The 20544-nt window shown below is 41.4% G+C and overlaps 1 protein-coding gene across 1 annotated transcript; it reads left to right on the top strand.

The window, feature by feature from the left end:
* The first annotated feature begins 2435 nt into the window (after positions 1–2435).
* Positions 2436–20279, top strand: LOC139565104 (ubiquitin carboxyl-terminal hydrolase 37-like). The gene is made up of 12 exons (XM_071385192.1): positions 2436–2849; positions 3016–3109; positions 10596–10718; positions 11168–11290; positions 11615–11746; positions 12362–12494; positions 12581–12717; positions 12860–12959; positions 17114–17193; positions 17406–17656; positions 18684–18819; positions 18907–20279. Exons 2-12 carry the CDS (start codon positions 3024–3026, stop codon positions 18941–18943), a joined length of 1338 nt encoding a protein of 445 aa, XP_071241293.1. The 5' UTR covers positions 2436–2849; positions 3016–3023; the 3' UTR covers positions 18944–20279.
* The last annotated feature ends 265 nt before the right edge of the window (positions 20280–20544 follow it).

The following is a 20544-nucleotide window of genomic DNA, read 5'->3' as shown; positions in this document are numbered from 1 at the left end:
ACTCATGTTCTACAGTGTCAAAAGCTTTATAAAAATCAACAAACATAAGAAAACTATCATCAAGGATGAGGTCATTATAGTCAATCATATCTAAGATCAACCTGATGTTATTACTAATGTGTCGACCATGCATAAAACCAGATTGTTCTTCATCAATTATATGATGCAAGCCTTGTTTCATTCAACCGCTTAGCAAATACAAGGGCAAATAATTTCCCATCATTATTCAACAGGCTAATGGGTCTCCAGTTGTCTATATAAAGAGTATCCTTATTAGGTTTGGAAATCAAAGTAATTACACCTTGCTTTAAGGAACCCGGTAACTCCCCTTTTTCTATTGATTCTTGAAACATAGCAAGAAAGAAAGGAATCAATTTATCATTGAACGCTTCATAAAACTCGGTTATTAAACCATAATTTCCAGTGGACCTATTGTCCTTTAGGCTTTTAATACAGTCTTTTATCTCAATTTCAGATAACTCATCACACAAATCCCTGAAATCATTATCTATCTTCTTAGCAATGTTGGCTACATTGCCTAAGAAAATATCCATATTGGAAGTTGACTGGGCTGATGTATACAGATTCTGATAAAACTGGGCAACTTGCTGAGAGATTTCTTTTGGATTTTCATTGGGAGTATTATTAATAATTAATTTACATATGGAAGTCTTTTCGCCTGCCCTTTTTTCTAAATTAAAGAAATATTTTGTATTTTTCTCTCCCTCTTCCATCCATTTTCGTCTTGATCTTACAAACGCTCCCTGGGCCTTTTCCTCGTATATACAGTCTAACTGCATTTGCAATGATGATAGCTCCAGTAATTGCTGATTAGTTAGTTCAGTTTTTTTTAATAGTATAATCCATTATTCCCTTTATGATGTCATATTCTTTCTCTCTCTTGGCACGAGCAATTTCTTTCCCCATTGAAATATATATCTATATATAATATAATATATATCAAATTTAATTAGCTCCCAGTACAAAAGTATTCATCACACAGGCACATTTCCAGTATTCATCAATAATTCCTGCTACTTCCTTCTTAAATACTTAATTCTCTAGTAAAGTCTTGTTCATTTTCCAGTAACCTTTACTAACTTCTTTTGTTGACAAACCATGCATATTTATCTTTATTGAGATCCCTTTGTGGTGTGTTAAAATCGATGGTTCAATCAAGACTGTATCAACCTTGTCAGCCATATCTTCAGATATCAGCCAGAAATCAATACAGGATTGTATAGATAAATCTTTGGTACTTCATGTAAACATAATCTTATCTGGGTTCTTATGCCTCCAAATATCTAGAACACCTAACCTTAGACATATATTCCTTATCTCACAAACAGAATTTATATCCTTAGGAGGCCATCTATCTAGATTATCATGTAATACTGTATTAAAATCTCCACCCCATATTTCTTTGGCCAATAGAAATTTAGACGTAATTTTACTTATTTTCCTTTCAATGTCTCTAAATAAAATAACTTGACTTGTTATTGGAAGCATAAGTATTTACAACAATTCATTAAACGTGGTTGACATCTACCAATAGTATAATCCATATCCCTGTATTATCTGCTTCATGACTCAATATATGACCCCTAAAGTTGCCTTTTAAAATAGCGACACCTGCTGACCGATTAGTACCAAATGAAAAACAAATAGCATTCCCCCACTGACACTTCCAAAACGCAGTATCTGTGGAACAGGCATGAGTTTCTTGAATAAAATAAAAGTCGGCACTCTTACCCTTACAATACAAAAATAAAGATTTCATTTAAAAAATATTACGGATTCCCCTGGCATTAATAGAAAAAACAGAAATGGACATTTATTATCACAGTGACTATATGAATAATATTAAACTTGTATACGTTCACATAAATCGGGTTCTCACAAAAAGAAAAGTTCTTACTAGTTGCAAATAAAAACAGTCATTTGCACCACGCAAGTGGTTGACCTAAATTATATATTTTTTTATACAATTGCAAATAACATTGAACCATAGATTGGTAAAACGAATAGCCATCAAGCTAACATTAAGTGTCAGTGCGAATTCCCCTGCCATAAAAAAAAATATATATGAAAAAAATTTGGCTCACACAAACAATGCTCTTTCCTCAAGAAATATAAAGTTGTATCAGATGCAAATAAAACTCAGTCCTGCACAACTCACTTGATAAATCCAGCAGTCATCAAGCTAGGTGTCAGCGTGAATTTCCCTTCCATTACCAAAGCCTTGGCTCCGCAAAGTATGCACTTTTCCCTTCCTTCCTTGCTCTCTCAATCATCCGCCACAGACGATTCCCGAGCTTTGTAATATTCATATGTGTAAACATACTGAATTATAATTGGATGCATTTTACCGCCATATCATACTGTGCTATGATTGGTTAAGACCACCCAAATGGTTAGGTCATGGTCAGTTTTGATCCTGGTTGGCGATACGTGAACATGCCAGTTATAGCTAGCTAATAAAGAGCTACGTCAAGAAATATCCTGTAGTACTGCGTTTTATTATTTTGTACAAAGTGTGCAAAACAAGACAAGCTTCTTTGTCAAATGCGGTTTTCTTCTTTAAATAGTAATTTTTCTTTGCACTTCTCCATGTCATATCCCTCGCTGAATCTCATGATCACTGGTCGTGGTGGCTGGTTGTTTTCCCCATCTCTCAGCCTACCCAGGCGGTGCACTACATCCAGAGAACCTGCAACGACATTTCGCTCCTCCTCCGGGACTATTGCCCTGCAAATGTCCCTCACTCTTGCTTTGATGTTATTCTATAAATTCGAAGAGTCCATCTCCCACTATACCTGTCATTCTCGTGTACCTTTGACTCCATTTCAGTGAGTTTCTTCTCCTGCTTTGCAACCTGAATTTTCAATGTTGCGTTCTGCTGCTTCAGAGTTTTTACTTCACCAGCATTGAAATCAATCGATTTCTTCAGGTTAATGATACTGATAGTGTTCTTTTTCACCAAATCCATGTAATCTGCGCTCTCTTTGATTTTAGCCGTGAGGATGCGGACGATGTTGTCCTGTAGCTGGCTCATTGATGGTTCACTTCTCAGCTTCTTTGGAATTTGCTCCTTGGTTGGGGTATTCAGGTATGAATCACATTCACCCCCCTTTTTTACACTGCAAGCATATGTGTGAGTTTCAACAATGCCTCTTTTCTCCTTGGAAGTTTCAACAACCATTATCTCAGCAACAGTTTGGTCATGTCCTGATTCCATGTTACTAGCTATGAAGATGTTAGCAGGCTAACTTAACTACACACGCTGAAACTTCGATAGCTAGCTTGTTCGTTGGAAATATATTTCAATGGTTTGATTAATTACAAAATTATTCAAAATAGCTAAACATTTTTTGTGAAAAAACAATTTGCAACTGCAGTCTAAAACTATAAACTTTGTGAGAAAACCCAACAATTGTTCCTCAGCTAGAAATGTTACACCCTCTCATGCCGCCATCTTGAGCCCCCTCCCCGGCTATTTTCTAGTTACAGAATCAGCGCGCGCTCTGGAAAGACAGCAGTAGTGTGCAAAGGCAGTTCGCCAGTTACAGCAGCGCGTCCGTTGAACGATAACGAAGAGGTAGGTGAGAAGCCTGATCACGGAGACGGGGTGGGAAGGTGATGAAGCGTACTTCATGAGCTGTAACCGAAAAACAACTGGCATTTGGAAAGTTTGAGGTGAGGGAGAAAGTGTGGTGGAACAGGTATTGTTAGCAATGTATCTTGCTATAGTACTGTAACAGTTAGCTGGATCGAATTCTCCGTTAGCTAGCCAGAGAAATGTTGAGCAACATTAGCAAACATAGCTGATCAAATAATTTTGTTTATTGTTTGAAAATTAGCTGGCTAATAAAGTCAGACAGCTAGCTAACGTTACAACATCAGATGAGCTAACGTTAGTTACCTAGCCAATTCGCTATAGTATTAATTGGTAACGTTATACGACTCCTTGCCGTTCCTCAAATTAGAACCCGTTAGTTGTTTACTGGATTGACCCTGGCAATCTGTGTGAAATGTTAACTAGCTAACGAACTAACTACTATCTGTGAACTAATGTTTTCCCTCTACAGTATATGGTTCATTTTCAGAATGAGAGAATTAGGTGAAAATGAGGCGTTGCTTGTTAAACAAGTGGATTCAGGGATCAGTTGTAGCTGGAGCTGGGCCTGGCTTATGCTGGATGCCAATAGAGGTGAAAGAAACGCCACACACTTTACCTCTTTCAATCAGGGGCGAAAATCTGATATCAACCTTGGAGGGGACAATTACATGAAATTTTCTCAGGAGCAATTCCTGAGGGGGACACCAAAAGTAGTGCTGTAACACAGCCTACGTTGTAATATGTTAAATGTATATTGAGGGACCATAATCACTACTACTGGATAATTGTTAGGTACAGTAGTTAACTGAAGGGTTGTCCCAACTTGTTTAAATCATTATAATACTACTACTAATAATAGTTATAGCAGTGTTCCTTATCAGTCCAGTATGTATGCAGGTATTCGTACTTACAACCAGCAATATCAAGAAAGGCCAGTAGGTGGCAATGGTACTGTACACTGTATGGGAGCAGTTTTCATAAATACAATGAACATGGTGTGATCTCATCGTAAAGAATCTCCATTGAGAACCATCACAAAGTTGGTCTCCGTATTGAATTGACCTTTTAATTTGACTTTGTGATACATTTATATAGTCATTAAATATGTGCACCTGGCCTGAGTCTACTACAATATCTTTACAAGAACAAAAAGCTTAAAATAAGTACAGTTCTAAAAGCAAAATAACTACTTCAATGAAAAACCCAAATAAATCAAACAAAATATCCTTCAGTCAGTGTCTCAACTCTTCAAACAGCAGCTATGGACAAGTATGTCACACAAAGTATGCAATTTTAAATAAAATAACATGAAATAAATAATTTGTAAGTGTACTGTCATGTACTAAAAACTGAAAACTACTAAACAAAAGAACAAATATCAATTACACCAGGGGTTCTCAAACAGGGGTCCATGGACTAATTGCAAGGTGTCCGTGAAATAAAAAAGTGTAATGAATGTAGTCAGTACCACAAGGTTTCCAGTAAGTTTACATATAATATAGAGGGGGTGGTGGTCCCTGAGGACTGCTGAAAACCTTGCCTGCCTTGCCTCAAAATATGCAGGGGTTCCAGTACCCAAAAAAGGTTGAGAACCACTGCTATACACACTACTGAACAAAAGAACCGAACATATGTTTGCGGGTTTCAATGGATCCAACAAATTGCTGGCAGATATTTTCCCTCTTGAGACTGTCCAGCCTGTCTTTATGTACATTACAGACAACTACGCCGTTCAGTCTCTCTTGGCCCATGCTAGCCCGTAGCCAAGTCTTTAACCTGCGGAGTGCACTGAAACTCCTCTCAGCCTCACATGAAGACACTGGCACCACAAACAAAATTCTGATCAGCACCTCAACTTGGTCAAACAACCCTCGCACCTCCACTGGAAGCCTCCTGAGGACCTCTGCTGCCTCTCCACTGCTGCTACAGGGGTATTTGTTGTGAAAGAGAGGGATCTGCACTGAAAGAGAATCTATGTTCAGCTCAGGGTACTGATCTAGAGACTCATACAACTCCCCCGTGAGAAGCGCTCTTTCCAACTTTTGCAGGACGTTTAGACTGTCCTGGTCAAAACGGTCGCCAAACTGAACCTCCACACCATTCAACACTTTAAACAATTCTGCCCTATAGTGATCCACTGCTTTGCCAGCAAATCGTCTTGAGTGCGTCTCAATGGATTCAATAGAGTCAATCAAAGTTGTTGCTTTCTCATACAGTGCAAGGTAGCTTTCGTCATTTCTCTTGCCCCTAAGAGATGACCGCACACACTCGACTGCAGCCTGCATACCAGAGACACTCTGAGTTTTCTTCTGCAGTGAAATGTTTAGACATTCAAGCTCTCCAAGAACAGCAGAGGCAAGTGTGAGGCCCAACACAGTCTTGCCTTTGCTGAAGTGCTCGAATAAGCCACTGGCTGTTGAAGCTGTCTTGGATGCAGTTTTTGCCATCTCCTCTAGGCTGCTGAGTACCCGCTCATACTGCCCTAGCACAGCTCTAATAGCAGTATTCCACACAGTCCACCTTGTTGGACATAGGGGTTTCAGGGTGGTCAGATTTGTATCTTTGGACGTGGCAATTGATTCAAACATGCTCTTAAACTTTCCTGACTGGCCATAGAGGACACCTAACTGATGGACCCAAGAAAGGGAATCCCGGATCAGTGGGGAGGCTGAGCAGCCAGCCTGTGTAATCAGATTTACACAGTGTGCTCCACAATGGACATAGAGGGCTAATGGCTGCTGCCTCCTCACAATTGCCTGTGCATCTGTGTATTTTCCTGCCATGTTTGAGGCACCATCGTAACTCTGCCCACGTAAGCCAGACATGGGCAAATTGAGCCTCAACAACACATCGGTTGCCACTTTCGCAATGCCCTCGCCTGTTGTCTCCGACACCCTGTATAGCCCAATAAACTCCTCGTGAGGGACAAGGTCATGGTCAACATAACGCAGACAGACACTCTCCTGTTCAGCACCAGAGACCTCTTGAGTACCATCAACAATTAATGAAAATTGTACAATCGGAAGAGACCTAATCTCAGCTGCAATGCCTCGATTGACTGTATTGGCCATGATGTTCAGAATTTCATTCTGTGCTTTGGGGCCTGTGTACATTGTGGTACGCTCTGTTAACCACTTCAGTAAAATGGGATCATCCTCTTCTGCCCTGAGTTTCAAAAGCTGGTATAAATTCCCACTGTCATCCGTGTGGCCTCTAAAGGCTTGTCCCTGTCTTACTACATGCCGCACCGAACTAACAATTTTCATCAAGCAATGCCTTGCGTCCTCCTGTTTACCCCACGCGCTGGATAACTGGACACTGATTGGATTTAGCTGGTGTGCTGTTACAGTTACAAAGTGGCGGTGGGTTTGGCAGTTTTGATGTGCTGTGAATTTTTCAATGGCTTTTCTCCAGTTCCTAAATCCTGCACTAATGAAGGCAGCATCTGCTCTTTGGCCAAAAGATGGCTGGCTTGAAAACCCTTGGCTACAGTGAAAACACAACACTCCTTTTATTGATGGATTATAATGTAGGCAGGGGAAATCGCGAAACCATCTCTCTTGAAACGTCAACACTCTGTTTGCAAGAGTTTGCGGTTCTATAAATTGTGGGTGTGGCTGATATGGTTTTGTGCCATCACTGAGGTAACCTATACTGGGGCTGCTGGCAACAAGGGTGACACCTGGTCCTGCCGTGGCTGTGACACTGTCCTCTGAAATCTCTCTCCTTGGCTCTTTCCCTTTCACCACCCTCACTGACTCACAGTCTGTCTCCTAGAAAAGAAATAAGGTGTTTGCTGTACTCCTAACTACCGGTACCCAAAACGACACAATTAATCACAACAGCAATACCATTGCCTTAAACAAAGGTCAATGGTCAGTGGGCAGAGCTTACAGTGCTCTGTGAGAGTTAATAACCAATCTGAAGCAGTTTAAAGAATTTTGAAAAGACTAATGGGCAAATGTTGCACAATCCAGGTGTGGAAAGCTCCTAGAGATTTACTCTGAAATTCTCACAGCTGTAATCACTGCCAAATGTGCTTCAACAAAGTATTGACTCATCATGTTACTTTTTAATGGTACGTTTACAAACATATATATTTTGATAAATATAATTGAAAGTTGTGTCTCATTATGGTAAGTGGTGAAATAAGTATAGCCAGTTACAATTGTAATGGCCTAGCAGATAATGAGAAAAGACGATCAGTATTTACCTGGCTAGAAGAGAAGGAATATAATATCTATTGTTTACAGGAAACTCATTTAACAATTTTAGATGAAGTTTTGTGGAAAAAGGACTGGGGGGTGAAATATATTTCTCTCATGGGCAAAGAAATTCAGAAGGGGTGATAGTTTTAATTAACAGTAATATTGATCCAAATGTGCAATGAATGTGATTGGTTCAAATTAAGCTCAATGGTCAGTGGGCAGAGCTTACACAGCCCAGTGCAAGTTAATAATCAATCTGATGGAGCTTAAACCTCTTTGGGCTAGATGGGACGTTAGTGTCCCACCTGGCCAACATCCGGTGAAATTGCAGAGCGCTAAATTCAAAGTACAATAATCGTTATATTAAACATTTTTTGTTTATGAGGGGAAAAACGGTAATGGACTTAGTTATGATTCCGTTACGGAGTTATTGGATTTTCAACTGCTGGGGAAGGGCTACAAACTGTTTGTGGACAACTTCTACACAAGCCCTACCCTGTTTACAGACCTGAGGAAGCAGGATATGTGGGCTTGTGGCACCATTCGTACCAACAGAGTGGGCTTTCCAAAAACAAAGGTGAACGACAAGCCTGAGCGGGGTACCATGCGATGGATTCGTGAAGATGGCCTGCTCTTTGTGAAGTGGATGGATATCAGAGGTGGTCATGTGCACAGCTATCCACAAGTCCTTCAGTTGGCGATCACGTTGTCAGGCGTGTGAAGAACGCTAATCCAGCTGCTGTGAAGGACTACAACAAGAGCATGGGAGGTGTGGACCTGTCAGACGCGCTGATAGGCTACTACAATGTTCTCCACAGACAATGAAATGGTACAAGACATTGTTCTATCATTTCATCGACATTACTGTGGTGAATGCCTTCATCCTCCAGAAGGAAATGGCTAACAGCTGTGGACAGCCCCCCATCTCACAGCTAGCCTTCAGAGAGCTGCTCATCCGGGAGCTTGCTAGCTACAGCAAGTCCACTGCATCACCTTCTGTGCCCTTTACCTCTGTCATGTAGCTCGCTCATTCCTGAAGTTATCAGTCTTGCCCTCTTGTGTTCTTCATCGAAAATATCCCCAGCATCCTATCTGAATGTTTGGCTTTTCTTGTTCATTTGAAAGATGATGCAACAACAATAAAAAACAGAAAACGCATGTTTTTTCCTTGTATTATCTTCTACCAGATCTATTGTGTTATATTCTCCTACGTTCAATTCACATTTCCACAAAATCCAGAGTGTTTCCTTTCAAATGATACCAAGAATATGCATATCCTAGCTTCTGGGCCTGAGCTACAGGCAGTTAGATTAGGGTATGTCTTCAGGCGGAAATTGAGAAGAAGGGGGGGCAAGCCCGAAGAAGTTAACCAGGTAGGCAAGTTGAGAACAAGTTCTCATTTACAACTGCGACCTGGCCAAGATAAAGCAAAGCAGTTCGACACATATAACAACACAGAGTTACACATGGAGTAAAACAAACATACAGTCAATAATACAGTAGAAAAATAAGTCTATATACAATGTGAGCAAATGAGGTGAGAAAAGGGAGGTAAAGGCAATAAATAGGCCATGGTGGCGAAGTAAATACAATAAAGCAATTAAAAACCTGGAATGGTAGATTTGACAGTCGATGAGTGTGCAAAGTAGAAATACTGGTGTGCAAAGGAACAAAATAAATACAGTAGGGGAAGAGGTAGTTGTTTGTGCTATTTATTGATGGGTTATGTACAGGTGCATTGATCTGTGAGCTGCTCTGACTAGTGATGGAGATAAGTGTTTCTAGTTTCAGAGATTTTTGTAGTTCGTTCCAGTCATTGGCAGCAGAGAACTGGAAAGAGAGGCGGCCAAAGGAGGAATTGGCTTTGGGGGTAACAAGTGAGATATACCTGCTGGAACACGTGCTACGGGTGAGTGCAGCTATGGTGACCAGCGAGCAGAGATAAGGCGGGACTTTACCTAGCAGGGTCTTGTAATTGACCTGAAGCCAGTGGGTTTGGCAACGAGTATGAAGCGAGGGCCAGCCAACGAGAGCGTACAGGTCGCAGTGGTGGGTAGTATATGGGGCTTTGGTGACAAAACGGATGGCACTGTGATAGACTGCATCCAATTTGTTGAGTAGGGTGTTGGAGTGTTAATGTGGATATGTATCAGTCTTCATTGGTTATCGACATGGCTTGTTTCTGCTGGTGCAAAAAGGTATGACATCAGGTCATTTAATCGATTTACAACCACTTAAATTCTGGAGTAGTATTTTTCTCTTAGACCAAGTGGGAAGAATAAAAGTAAAAGTAGATTCTGATTGACGAATACATAAAAAGTGTACATGAAGTGTATATGAAGTTCAGCTTTTGCAAATGTCACTCAATGTCACCTGTCTATACTTTGCTATTTGAGGTTTAGGATAGACAGCTAAGTTCCACTAATTTAGGCCTACCTCTTCCTATTATTATGACCCCCCACCCCACAATTTTCTTTCTCCATTGGCTTGGGATCGGGGGAAAAAGTATTTAGCACTAACACATATTCTTGTCAACAGAAAAAACGGCAGAAAGCCAATTCAATTGATGTGGAGCAGAAGACAAGAAATAAGAAGGAGAGTAGCACTTCATCCTCCTCTCCAATTCCAACTGACCGTTCTGAACGGAATGCCTCCGCCACCTCTGACCCCTCACCCTCTGACCAACTCTCCTCCCTCGATCCACCTCCCTCTCCTGTTAACTGTTCCTCTCAGCCTTGCTCTCCTGCTAAACAGCCCTCTCTCCCCAGGTCACCTTCCAAACACCCTTCCCCAGTGAAATCCTCTCCAGTGGTGTCCCGCCCTAGTTCTCCCTCTCCTACCAACTCTCTGGACAGTCATGGAGACACCAGCCAAGAGGGCGCAACAGTCAGGTAATTCAAACAAAAATAAAACAAGGACAGTGCCATCCTAGAGTCTCCTTGAAGAGTTGGGTTTAGAGCTACAAAACCTGCGCCAGTGTTAATCAAGAGTATGAGTGCTAATCTAGGATCAGGTCCTCTCTGTCCATAATAATCTGATTTATTATGATCTTAAAGGCAAAACTGATCCTAGATCAGACTCCTATTCTTGATAACATAGTCCCAGAAAGGTATTTTCCTCAAACTGTAGTTTTAGGCTCTTCTAACCACATCTAGTGGATAAATGGAGTACTAACCTATTGCCCTGGTCTACTTAGTACACTGCATTTATATGGACAGCAATACATGCATAACTACTCAGACTGTGTTTATAGTACAGTATAGTATTTAAGAGAGAGACTGTGTAGAGTGATACTATCTCTGCTTTGGAGGCTTTAGACCTGTTTCTCTCCTTCCTTCAGACCTCTGTCTCTTCAGGACCACTCTAGCCCAAGGCCCCAGAGGCCAGACTCTTCACAGGGCCAGCTCAGCCACCAGAGGGTCAGAGGAGAACGGGGGGCCCTGGTCAACATGGAACTTCTTGGGTAAACCACAACACACCGTAGATGCATTGAAAATAAGCTCTTTATTGTTTAGAGATCAATGTCTGATATACTATGGGGATGGGGCTTACTATCAAGCATGTCAGTTTTATTAGATATTTATAAACCCATGAATTATGGTCATCTTGGTCTAAAGGACATCCACTTCTTTGTGTACTCACAGAATGACAAAGAACTTATACCTGACCAAGACGGCTGCCATTGTCAGCATTTTCTAGAGTTAAAAAGGTTTATGACATAGGCCATTCTATGTTTCTAGGATATTGTATCTCTATGTGTGTACTGATGGCTGCTTCTTCTTCACAGGTTGCCTAACATTGGCAACACTTGCTTCCTAAACGCCACCCTGCAGTGCCTCCTGGTCCTGCCTTCCTTCTCAAAGGAAATCCTACGCCAGGAACAACTCTGGAGCTCCTCCCCCTTCTCCAACCTGCTCGGGTAAGGGAAGGCTCAAAAGCAGACACACCCCCACCCACCCATTATTTGTGGTCATAAATTAAAGAAGGGACACACTCTTTTCACGCCACTTCTATAGAAAGTGATTTTCGTAGCAGGTTAGGAAAGCATTTTCGCTAACCCTAACCCTTCCCCTAACCAAGTCATATTCCGCTGTGTATTGCATTTATTTAATTATTTCCTGTTTTTTGTTGTTTTCGGAATCTTCATAACCCAGAGGAACAACAATGACACGATGATTATGATGTAGATATTTGTAGGCCAATTTGGAAACTGTAGAATGACTACATTGCCCATAATGCTCATCGACTGAACATTCCACATTAGTATGGGAAATTTGGTCGTTTTTAAAATGTTCTGGAATTGAGAGCAGTATCCAAACCAAATATCTTAGGAGAATAAACAACACATTTTTGTTGTTTTGCTTCATTGTCAGTCCTCTAAGGTGAAATTGCATTGAATCGAATTAATCATTTCTAATGATGGGGTGCCGCTAGATAAAAAATATTTGGATATATTCATCTGCCTCTTCAGCCGTAAGCCAGTAGGTTGACACCATCCAGTCAGCTGCTAATTTACTCTCTGTCTCCCCTACAGGTGTCTGTCTGATGTGCACCGTTCGGGTCTACCTGGCAGTGGCGCAAACCAGGCCTCAAAAGCAGACCTCATGTGGAAGGTCAAGTGCTCCTTGTCGGGATATGATTTGAAGTATCTGGGGGACATGCAACAGGTAACTGAGGCAACACTCTTTTTGCAAGGGTTCATTTGTCACTCAATAATTTGATTTTATCTTGGTATTTTTTTCCCTCATCATAGGACGCACACGAGTTACTTGTGAATATGCTGTGCCAGCTGAAGAAGGAGGGCATGATACTGAAGACGCTCGGGGTGAACTATACCTGCCCTGTTTCCCAGCTGGAGTTCCAGCTTGTGTCAGTGCGCACATGTACCAGGTAAGAGCTCCCGTTGGTTGTAATGTATCTACTGGTAACATGATCTTTCTACAAATAATATTACAATCCACATGGCATAACATTGCAGAGACCTGAAACAGAAACCTGATGCATTTTTCTTCTCTTTGTCCTGCTTTTGAAGCTGTGGGCGTGAGTCGTCCACCAGAGAGGATTACAATCACCTCTCATTGGACTTCAGCTCTGAGCGCACCTTGCTAAGCAGCCTAGCACTCACTTTCAAAGTCAGCACGTAGGGTTTAGCCCTGGGTGTAGAGAATAGAGGTCGACCGATTATGATTTTTCAACGCCGATACCGATTATTGGAGGACCAAAAAAGCCGATACCGAATAATCGGCCGATTTTTAATGACAATTACAACAATACTGAATGAACACTTATTTTAACTTAATATAATACATCAATAAAATCAATTTAGCCTCAAATAAATCATGAAACATGTTCCATTTGGTTTAAATAATGCAAAAACAAAGTGTTGGAGAAGAAAGTAAAAGTGCAATATGTGCCATGTAAGAAAGCTAACGTTTAAGTTCCTTGCTCAGAACATGAGAACATATGAAAGCTGGTGGTTCCTTTTAACATGAGTTTTCAATATTCCCAGGTAAGAAGTTTTAGGTTGTAGTTATTATAGTATTTATAGGACTATTTCTCTCTATACCATTTGTATTTCTGTTATTTAATATAGTAATTAATGTTTATAAATTGCAATTATCTTTTTAGGTCTGAACCCCAGAGGTTGTAAAGTTCTGGTTTAAATGAAACAGACAGAATTCCCATCTCACAATTAGTCAGATACAATTTTATTGGCGAGAGCGCTCCCGTGCATATACAAAAACATTCCTTTTATACTTCTCTCTTAACCTACACACATACATACACACTATATTTGGATTATCCCCTGAAGTCTCACCACAGTTTATTACCACTCAGCTGACAGTTCCAGTCCCCCCCAGATACGGAAAACCTGGAGGGGCTCTCCCTATCTTATCTTATCTCCACAGAGTTATAGCTGGGTCGGTTCAAACATAGGTTAAAACCTCTTAGTGAATAGGAGGCGCTGTTTTCACTTTGGGAAAAAATCGTGCCCAAATTAAACGTCCTCGTACTCCGTTCTAGATCATACGATATGCATATTATTATTACTATTGGATAGAAAACACTCTGAAGTTTCTAAAACGGTTTGAATTATATCTGTGAGTAAAACAGAACTCATTTGGCAGCAAACTTCCAAATAGGAAGTGAAAATTCTGAAAATGGGGCTCTGTGTAAGGCCTTGCCTATTCAATTGCCTTTTATTTATGGATCTCAATGCACTTCATACGCCTTCCACTAGATGTCAACAGGCAGTAGAATGTTGAATGGGGTGTCTAGCTTGATGTGACACCGAATGAGAGCTTTTGGAGTGACAGGTCCGCCCTATTGGCAGTATTCAGCTGCGCACCAGGGAACACTACATTGTTTTCTGCAATGCGTTAGGTATACACGACGAAATGCTCCGTCTTCGACGTTATTGGATACATATGAGAAAAACATCATAAAGATGGATTTTCAACTGAGTTTGACCAGTTTATTCGACGTTTATTGTGACTTTTGGAATTTTTCGTTCCATGCGCCAAGAGTTGATGGACATGTGCCCTCCACAATGCTAGCCAAAGTTGCTAATTCGACTGAAGAAACAAACAAAACAACGATTTATTGTGGAACTAGGACTCCTTGCACTACATTCTGATGGAAGATCATCAAAGGTGAGAGAATATTTATGATGTTATTTCGTATTTTTGTGGAATATGTTGGCTCCAACATGGCGGAGAATGGCTGGGCGCTGTCTCAGAATATTGCATGCTGTACTTTGTACTAAAGTTATTTTTTTAAATCTAACACAGCGGTTGCATTAAGAACCAGTGTATCTTTCATTTGCTGTACAACATGTATTTTTTAGCAAAGTTTATGATGAGTTTTTTGGTTAGATTACGTGACTGTCCAAAATATCTCCGGACAATTTGGTGCATTATGGCGCCGTATTCACAATGTAAAACCACGATTTGTAGCTATAAATATGCACATTTTCAAACAAAACATAAATGTATAACATGATGTTATAAGACTGTCATCTGATGAAGTTGTTCAAAGGTTAGTGATTAATTTTATCTCTATTTTTGGGTTTTGTGAAAGCTATGTTAGCGGTGAATAAATGGCATTGTGATTTTGGCTATTGTGGTGAGCTAACATAAATATATATTGTGTTTTCGCTGTAAAACACTTAAAAAAATCGGAAATATTGGCTGGATTCACAAGATGTTTATCTTTCATTTGCTGTACAACATGTATTTTTCATAAATGTTTTATGATGAGGATTTATGTATTTCACGTTGCTCTCTGTAATTATTCTGGCTGTTTTGGTGCTATTTGTGACGGTGGCTGCAATGTAAAACTACGATTTATACCTATAAATATGCACATTTTCGAACAAAACATAAATGTATTGTATAACCATAAGACTGTCATCTGATGAAGTTGTTCAAAGGTTAGTGATTCATTTTATCTCTATTTGTGGGTTTTGTGAAAGCTATGTTTGCGGTGAAAACATGGCGTTGTGTGTTTGGCTATTGTGGTGAGCTAACATAAATATATATTGTGTTTTCGATGTAAAACATTTTAACAATCGGACATGTTGGCTGGATTCACAAGATGTTTATCTTTCATTTGCTGTATTGGACTTGTTAATGTGTGGAAGTTAAATATTTCAAAAAAATATTTTTGAATTTCGCGCGCTGCGAAGACAGCGGAATGTTGTGGGTGTTCCGCTAGCGGAACCCCGGGGCGAGAAAGGTTTTAAGGAGTCTCTTTGCTTTCTTTCGACACACACATACATTCATTTCTTCCCCAATGGTTATCATTTTTAATTACCCCATGTCCATGCTACATAACCTCTAATCCTAATGGTTAAGTTTCTGGGTAGAATTATTTAATCATTTATCTTAAACCTTGATAAAATATTTTAACAATTTCATTAACCTTTGACTTTTGGATGTTCTTATAGGCACTTTAGTATTGCCAGTGTAACAGTATAGCTTCCGTCCCTCTCCTCGCTCCTACCTGGGCTCGAACCAGGAACACAACGACAACAGCCACCCTCGAAGCAGCGTTACCCATCGCTCCACAAAAGCCGCGGCGGCCCTTGCAGAGCAAGGGGAACAACCACTAGCGAGTGACGTTTGAGACGCTATTAGCGCGCACCCCGCTAACTAGCTAGCCATTTCACATCGGTTACACCAGCCTCATCTCAGGAGTTGATAGGCTTGAAGTCATAAACAGCAGAGCTGCTGGCAAAACGCACGAAAGTGCTGTTTGAATGAATGCTTACGAGCCTGCTGGTGCCTACCATCGCTCAGTCAGACTGCTCTATCAAATCATAGACTTAATTATAACATAATAACACACAGAAATACGAGCCGTAGGTCATTAATATGGTCGAATCCGGAAACTATCATCTCGAAAACAAGACGTTTATTCTTTCAATGAAATACGGAACCGTTCCGTATTTTATCTAACGGGTGGCATCCATAAGTCTAAATATTCCTGTTACATTGCACAACCTTCAATGTTATGTCATAATTACGTAACATTCTGGCAAATTAGGCGGCACAAACTGTTGCATATACACTGACTCTGCGTGCAATGAATGCAAGAGAAGTACCTGGTTAATATTGCCTGCTAACCTGGATTTCTTTTAGCTAAATATGCAGGTTTAAAAATATATACTTCTGTGTATTGATTTTAAGAAAGGCATTGGTGTTTATGGTAGGTACACATTGGAGCAACGATACGCACCGCATCGATTATATGCAACGCCAGACACACTAGATAAACTAGTAATATTATCAACCATGTGTAGTTAACTAGTGATTATGATTGATTGATTGTTTTTTAATAAGATAAGTTTAATGCTAGCTAGCAACTTACCTTGGCTTCCTGCATTCGCGTAACAGGCAGGCTCCTCGTGGAGTGCAATGTAATCAGGTGGTTAGAGCATTGGACTAGTTAACTGTAAGGTTGCAAGATTGAATCCCCCGAGCTGACAAGGTAAAAATCTGTCGTTCTGCCCCTGAACGAGGCAGTTAACCCACCGTTCCTAGGCCGTCATTGAGAATAAGAATGTGTTCTTAAATGACTTGCCTAGTTAAATAAAGATTAAATAAAGGTGTAAAAAAAATACCGATTTGCGATTGTTATGAAAACTTGAAATCGGCCCTAATTAAAATCGGTCGACCTCTAGTAGAGACTAACACCCAGGGCAAGCTGCCCACTGCCTCAGAATACGGTATCTTATTATTGAAGTGGTATCACTCATTTTGTAATGCTTTTGTTTCTAACCCAGGGCAAAAAGGTCGAATTCACATGTGCGGGCTGCAAAGGCTTCTACGCCTCAAAAGTGGAGCAGTTCCACACACTGCCTCTGTGAGTTGCCCCTTTATAACCTCTCATAGGACTGGCAGTGTTTAATGAAATGAGTGGTCATTGTGTCCTGAGACTTTAGGAGCAGTTACCTTCCTGAGCAGGTTGTAGGACTTAGGGATGAGAACCACCGAACAAATTTCACTCATCTGTTATTTTGTTGACTGGTTTCATTGTCTGTCTGTTCCTCTCTCTTCCTCTCTGTCTCTGGGCAGTGTGCTGGTTCTGCATCTGAAGAGGTTTGGAGGACCTGGGGGCTTGGAGAAGCTGGAAACTCCTCTTTTGTTTCCTTCGGAGCTGAGGCTCTCCACCCTCTTTGGGGACATTGTGCCACCCCTGCACAGTGCCAGCCCACAGGCCCTGACCAACCAGGCCCCCAATATCCAGGTGTCCATCCCCCAGACCCTCGCCAGCCAAGTCTCCAGCCCACCTGGAGAGGCAAAAGATAGCGCCCTCTGCTGTTCAGGTAGGTCATGGCACCACAACACTATTCTTGCTCCAACACCACACAAGCCACCCACTCCCAAAATGGTCCGGCAGACAGAGAAGCTAGAAGCTACAAATTAAAATGTTTCTCAGACATCTTCAGTGATGTATAGGAGCTGTTTTAGACCAGAGCAATTCAGACAAGCGACCACGTTTTCACAGCTCTTTATATGTATATTTGACCCCTCAGATTCAAATGACCAGGAACCAGGGAAAGCTCTGTGGACAGCCTCAGTGGTGAGGAGAGAGAGAGTGAAACCAGTGAAAAATAAGTTATGACAGAACACTGAGATAGTTATGAGGAGTACACGATATAGTAGACCTCCTGCAGTAGACTAGTAGTGTAGTGGATTGTAGACAGTGTGGTGGACTGTAGAGGAAATGAGAATCCAATGATCACATGTGTTTTCTTACAGAAGCAGCAGCCAGTGAAGTCAGTGAATGGCTACTACCAGCTGACTGGCGTAGTCTCTCATTTAGGAGGCTCCGCAAACTCCGGTAAGTAAATACCTTAAAACAAAAAATGCCTATGCACAGTACATATGGCATAGGCTGAATCCCAAATCACTCCCTTCTCCTCGGCTCTCAATTTGCGCATTCACATGCGCCTCTGCCATATGAACAAGTATCCCAAAGCTGAGGGAGTGAAAATGATTGAGGGTGAAGGCCAGGGATAATCATCCCACGGGCCGCCAGTTGGGGAACTCTGATGTAGGGTTTAATTAGACCCTCCAATAGCCACTTCGGCCAAGCGAGCAAGGTTGCAGGCTTCAGAGCGAAGTGCCATCCCGACAAGCACTGTGATATGTTTAGAGTTCACGCAATTTAATTCAAAGGAATGGAGAGGCATGCCTAATTATAATATGCCACGTGTATTTCTTTATCTCTGATTTCTAATCTTAACACACGTAACAGATAAAATACCTTCCAAATTAACTGTTATAACACACTCCATTACCCACAAGAGCCTGACCCTTGACCTCGAGTCTGTCTTCTTTGTGCCACAGGGCACTACATTAGTGACATCTTGAATGCAAGTGGAAACTGGTTCTGCTGTAATGACAGCCAGGTGTCAATGTCCAATGAAGCCACTGTGCTGAGGACCAGAGCCCGGAGTGCTTACCTGCTCTTCTATATGTTCAGGTACTGCTTACTCTCGCCATCTATATTCTTGTGTTGCTATATATATGTGTACTGTATGTACAGTAAGTGGTTCCTTTTACCCTTCAGGGCAGGAGAGCAGGAGGCCCCAGCACACAAGGCCTAATAGGGCCACCAGCCCGAGCCTCGACAGGGGCAGCACTTGGACCAGCCTCCACACCCCAAGCCCAGCCTCAAAACCCTCAGCCCAGCCTCAACAGGGGTAGTACCAGGCCCAGACTAAACACCCCCAGCACCTGGACCAGCCTCAGCATCCTCAGCCCAGCCTCAACAGGGGCAGCACCAGGCCCAGCTTCATCACCCCCAGCCTCAACAGGGGCAGAACAAGGCCCACCCTCAGACCTGCCTCAACAGGGGTAGAACCAGGCTAGACTCAAAACCCCCAGCCTCAACAGGGGCAGCACTGGCCCAGCCTCACATCCCCAGCCCAGCCTCAACACCTCCATGTTTGCCCATGACGACATTCTCACTGCTGTGTCAAAAAAAAAAATCACTTAAGGAATCTGTCAAGAGAATTATGTTATCGATGTTCATAAACCAATTCAATTAAACTACTCAGTCTGCTAATCAGGATTTGTAAGATACTGATTGAAATGAAACAGACGGAGGCCCAGCTAAAATAGTCAACAAGGTTTATTCACTAGAGCGCTGGTTAGTTGTACAAAACCATTCATTTTATACTAGCTCCTTACGCACATACTCTTGCACAAAAACAGAATTCATACGCACATACATTTGCACACAAACAGTAGGTGTCCTACGCACATACTGTCCTGCTACCCAGCCGACAAAGATTAGGGGAGTCCGTGAGAATCACTCCCCGTCCTCCCTCAAGATAGGGAGACCCTGGGAAGTACTCTCAGTGGCCCCCCAGCCAAGGTCGGCACCGAATCTTGCTCAGACAGTCTGTGTTTAAGATACTGTAGAGACATATTGTTTTACTGACTAAAACTACACACATCATTAATTATAACTTTATGATTCTAGTCAATTTCATACAAATATATGGTTTCAGGGTGGAGTATTCTAATCATTCATTTAAACATATAAATTCCAACAACAGAATCGGACTTCCGATCCCCCCCCCCCCCCTACAAAAAATGATGACTGGTCTGTCAATCATGCGGCTCAAGGGAGACTTGATCTTCAACACTAGCATGAGCATCCTTTTCAGTAGCGTATGTCATAAATATCTGCCCTTGTTTTGACTACTTCACCTAATGTATAAAGCACATGTAAAAAAATGAATAAAGTATACACACTAAATGTAGTACACAGAATGTCTGATTATTTAGAGGGTATAACATCCCTTCTATTTGGTTTGGTTTGAAATCCTCCTGTTGTGAAATACACTGTGGTGTATGACCTTATTCAGCACGGTCACACCGGATGCACTGCAATATTCAACATTGATCCAGGTCCCCAGGATATCGGGAGATGACTTGTGCATGCCATGCAATTTCAATAAAGAAAAACAAATTGAAGATAAAATGCTATGCTATGAGTATATTTTGAAGTTAGTCTTCAGTTGTATTTACCATTTGAATAAATACAGACATGAAAATGCTGGGCTACGGATGTAACCTTGGTTCTCTGAGTAGAGTAACGGGTTGCCAAACGACCTCTGGGAACTCCTTCCCTTTCACGTGATATGATTGAGGTGCTTAATATCAAAGATGTTTATAGTGACGCCACACCCTTACTGTA

The sequence above is a fragment of the Salvelinus alpinus genome, chromosome 2 (assembly GCF_045679555.1).
Source record: "Salvelinus alpinus chromosome 2, SLU_Salpinus.1, whole genome shotgun sequence".
NCBI lineage: Eukaryota > Metazoa > Chordata > Actinopteri > Salmoniformes > Salmonidae > Salvelinus > Salvelinus alpinus.
Note: the sequence above shows the minus strand (reverse complement) of the source record. Positions and strands in the feature narration are given on the sequence as shown.

Bases quoted from the DNA above. Each gene is read 5' to 3' on its own strand.
- LOC139565104 (XM_071385192.1), top strand. From the start codon at position 3,024: ATGCGGACGATGTTGTCCTGTAGCTGGCTCATTGATGGTTCACTTCTC. The intron at 10,719-11,167 runs GTAATTCAAACA...TCCTTCCTTCAG, and splicing joins CAAGAGGGCGCAACAGTCAG to ACCTCTGTCTCTTCAGGACC. The intron at 12,718-12,859 runs GTAAGAGCTCCC...CTGCTTTTGAAG, and splicing joins TCAGTGCGCACATGTACCAG to CTGTGGGCGTGAGTCGTCCA.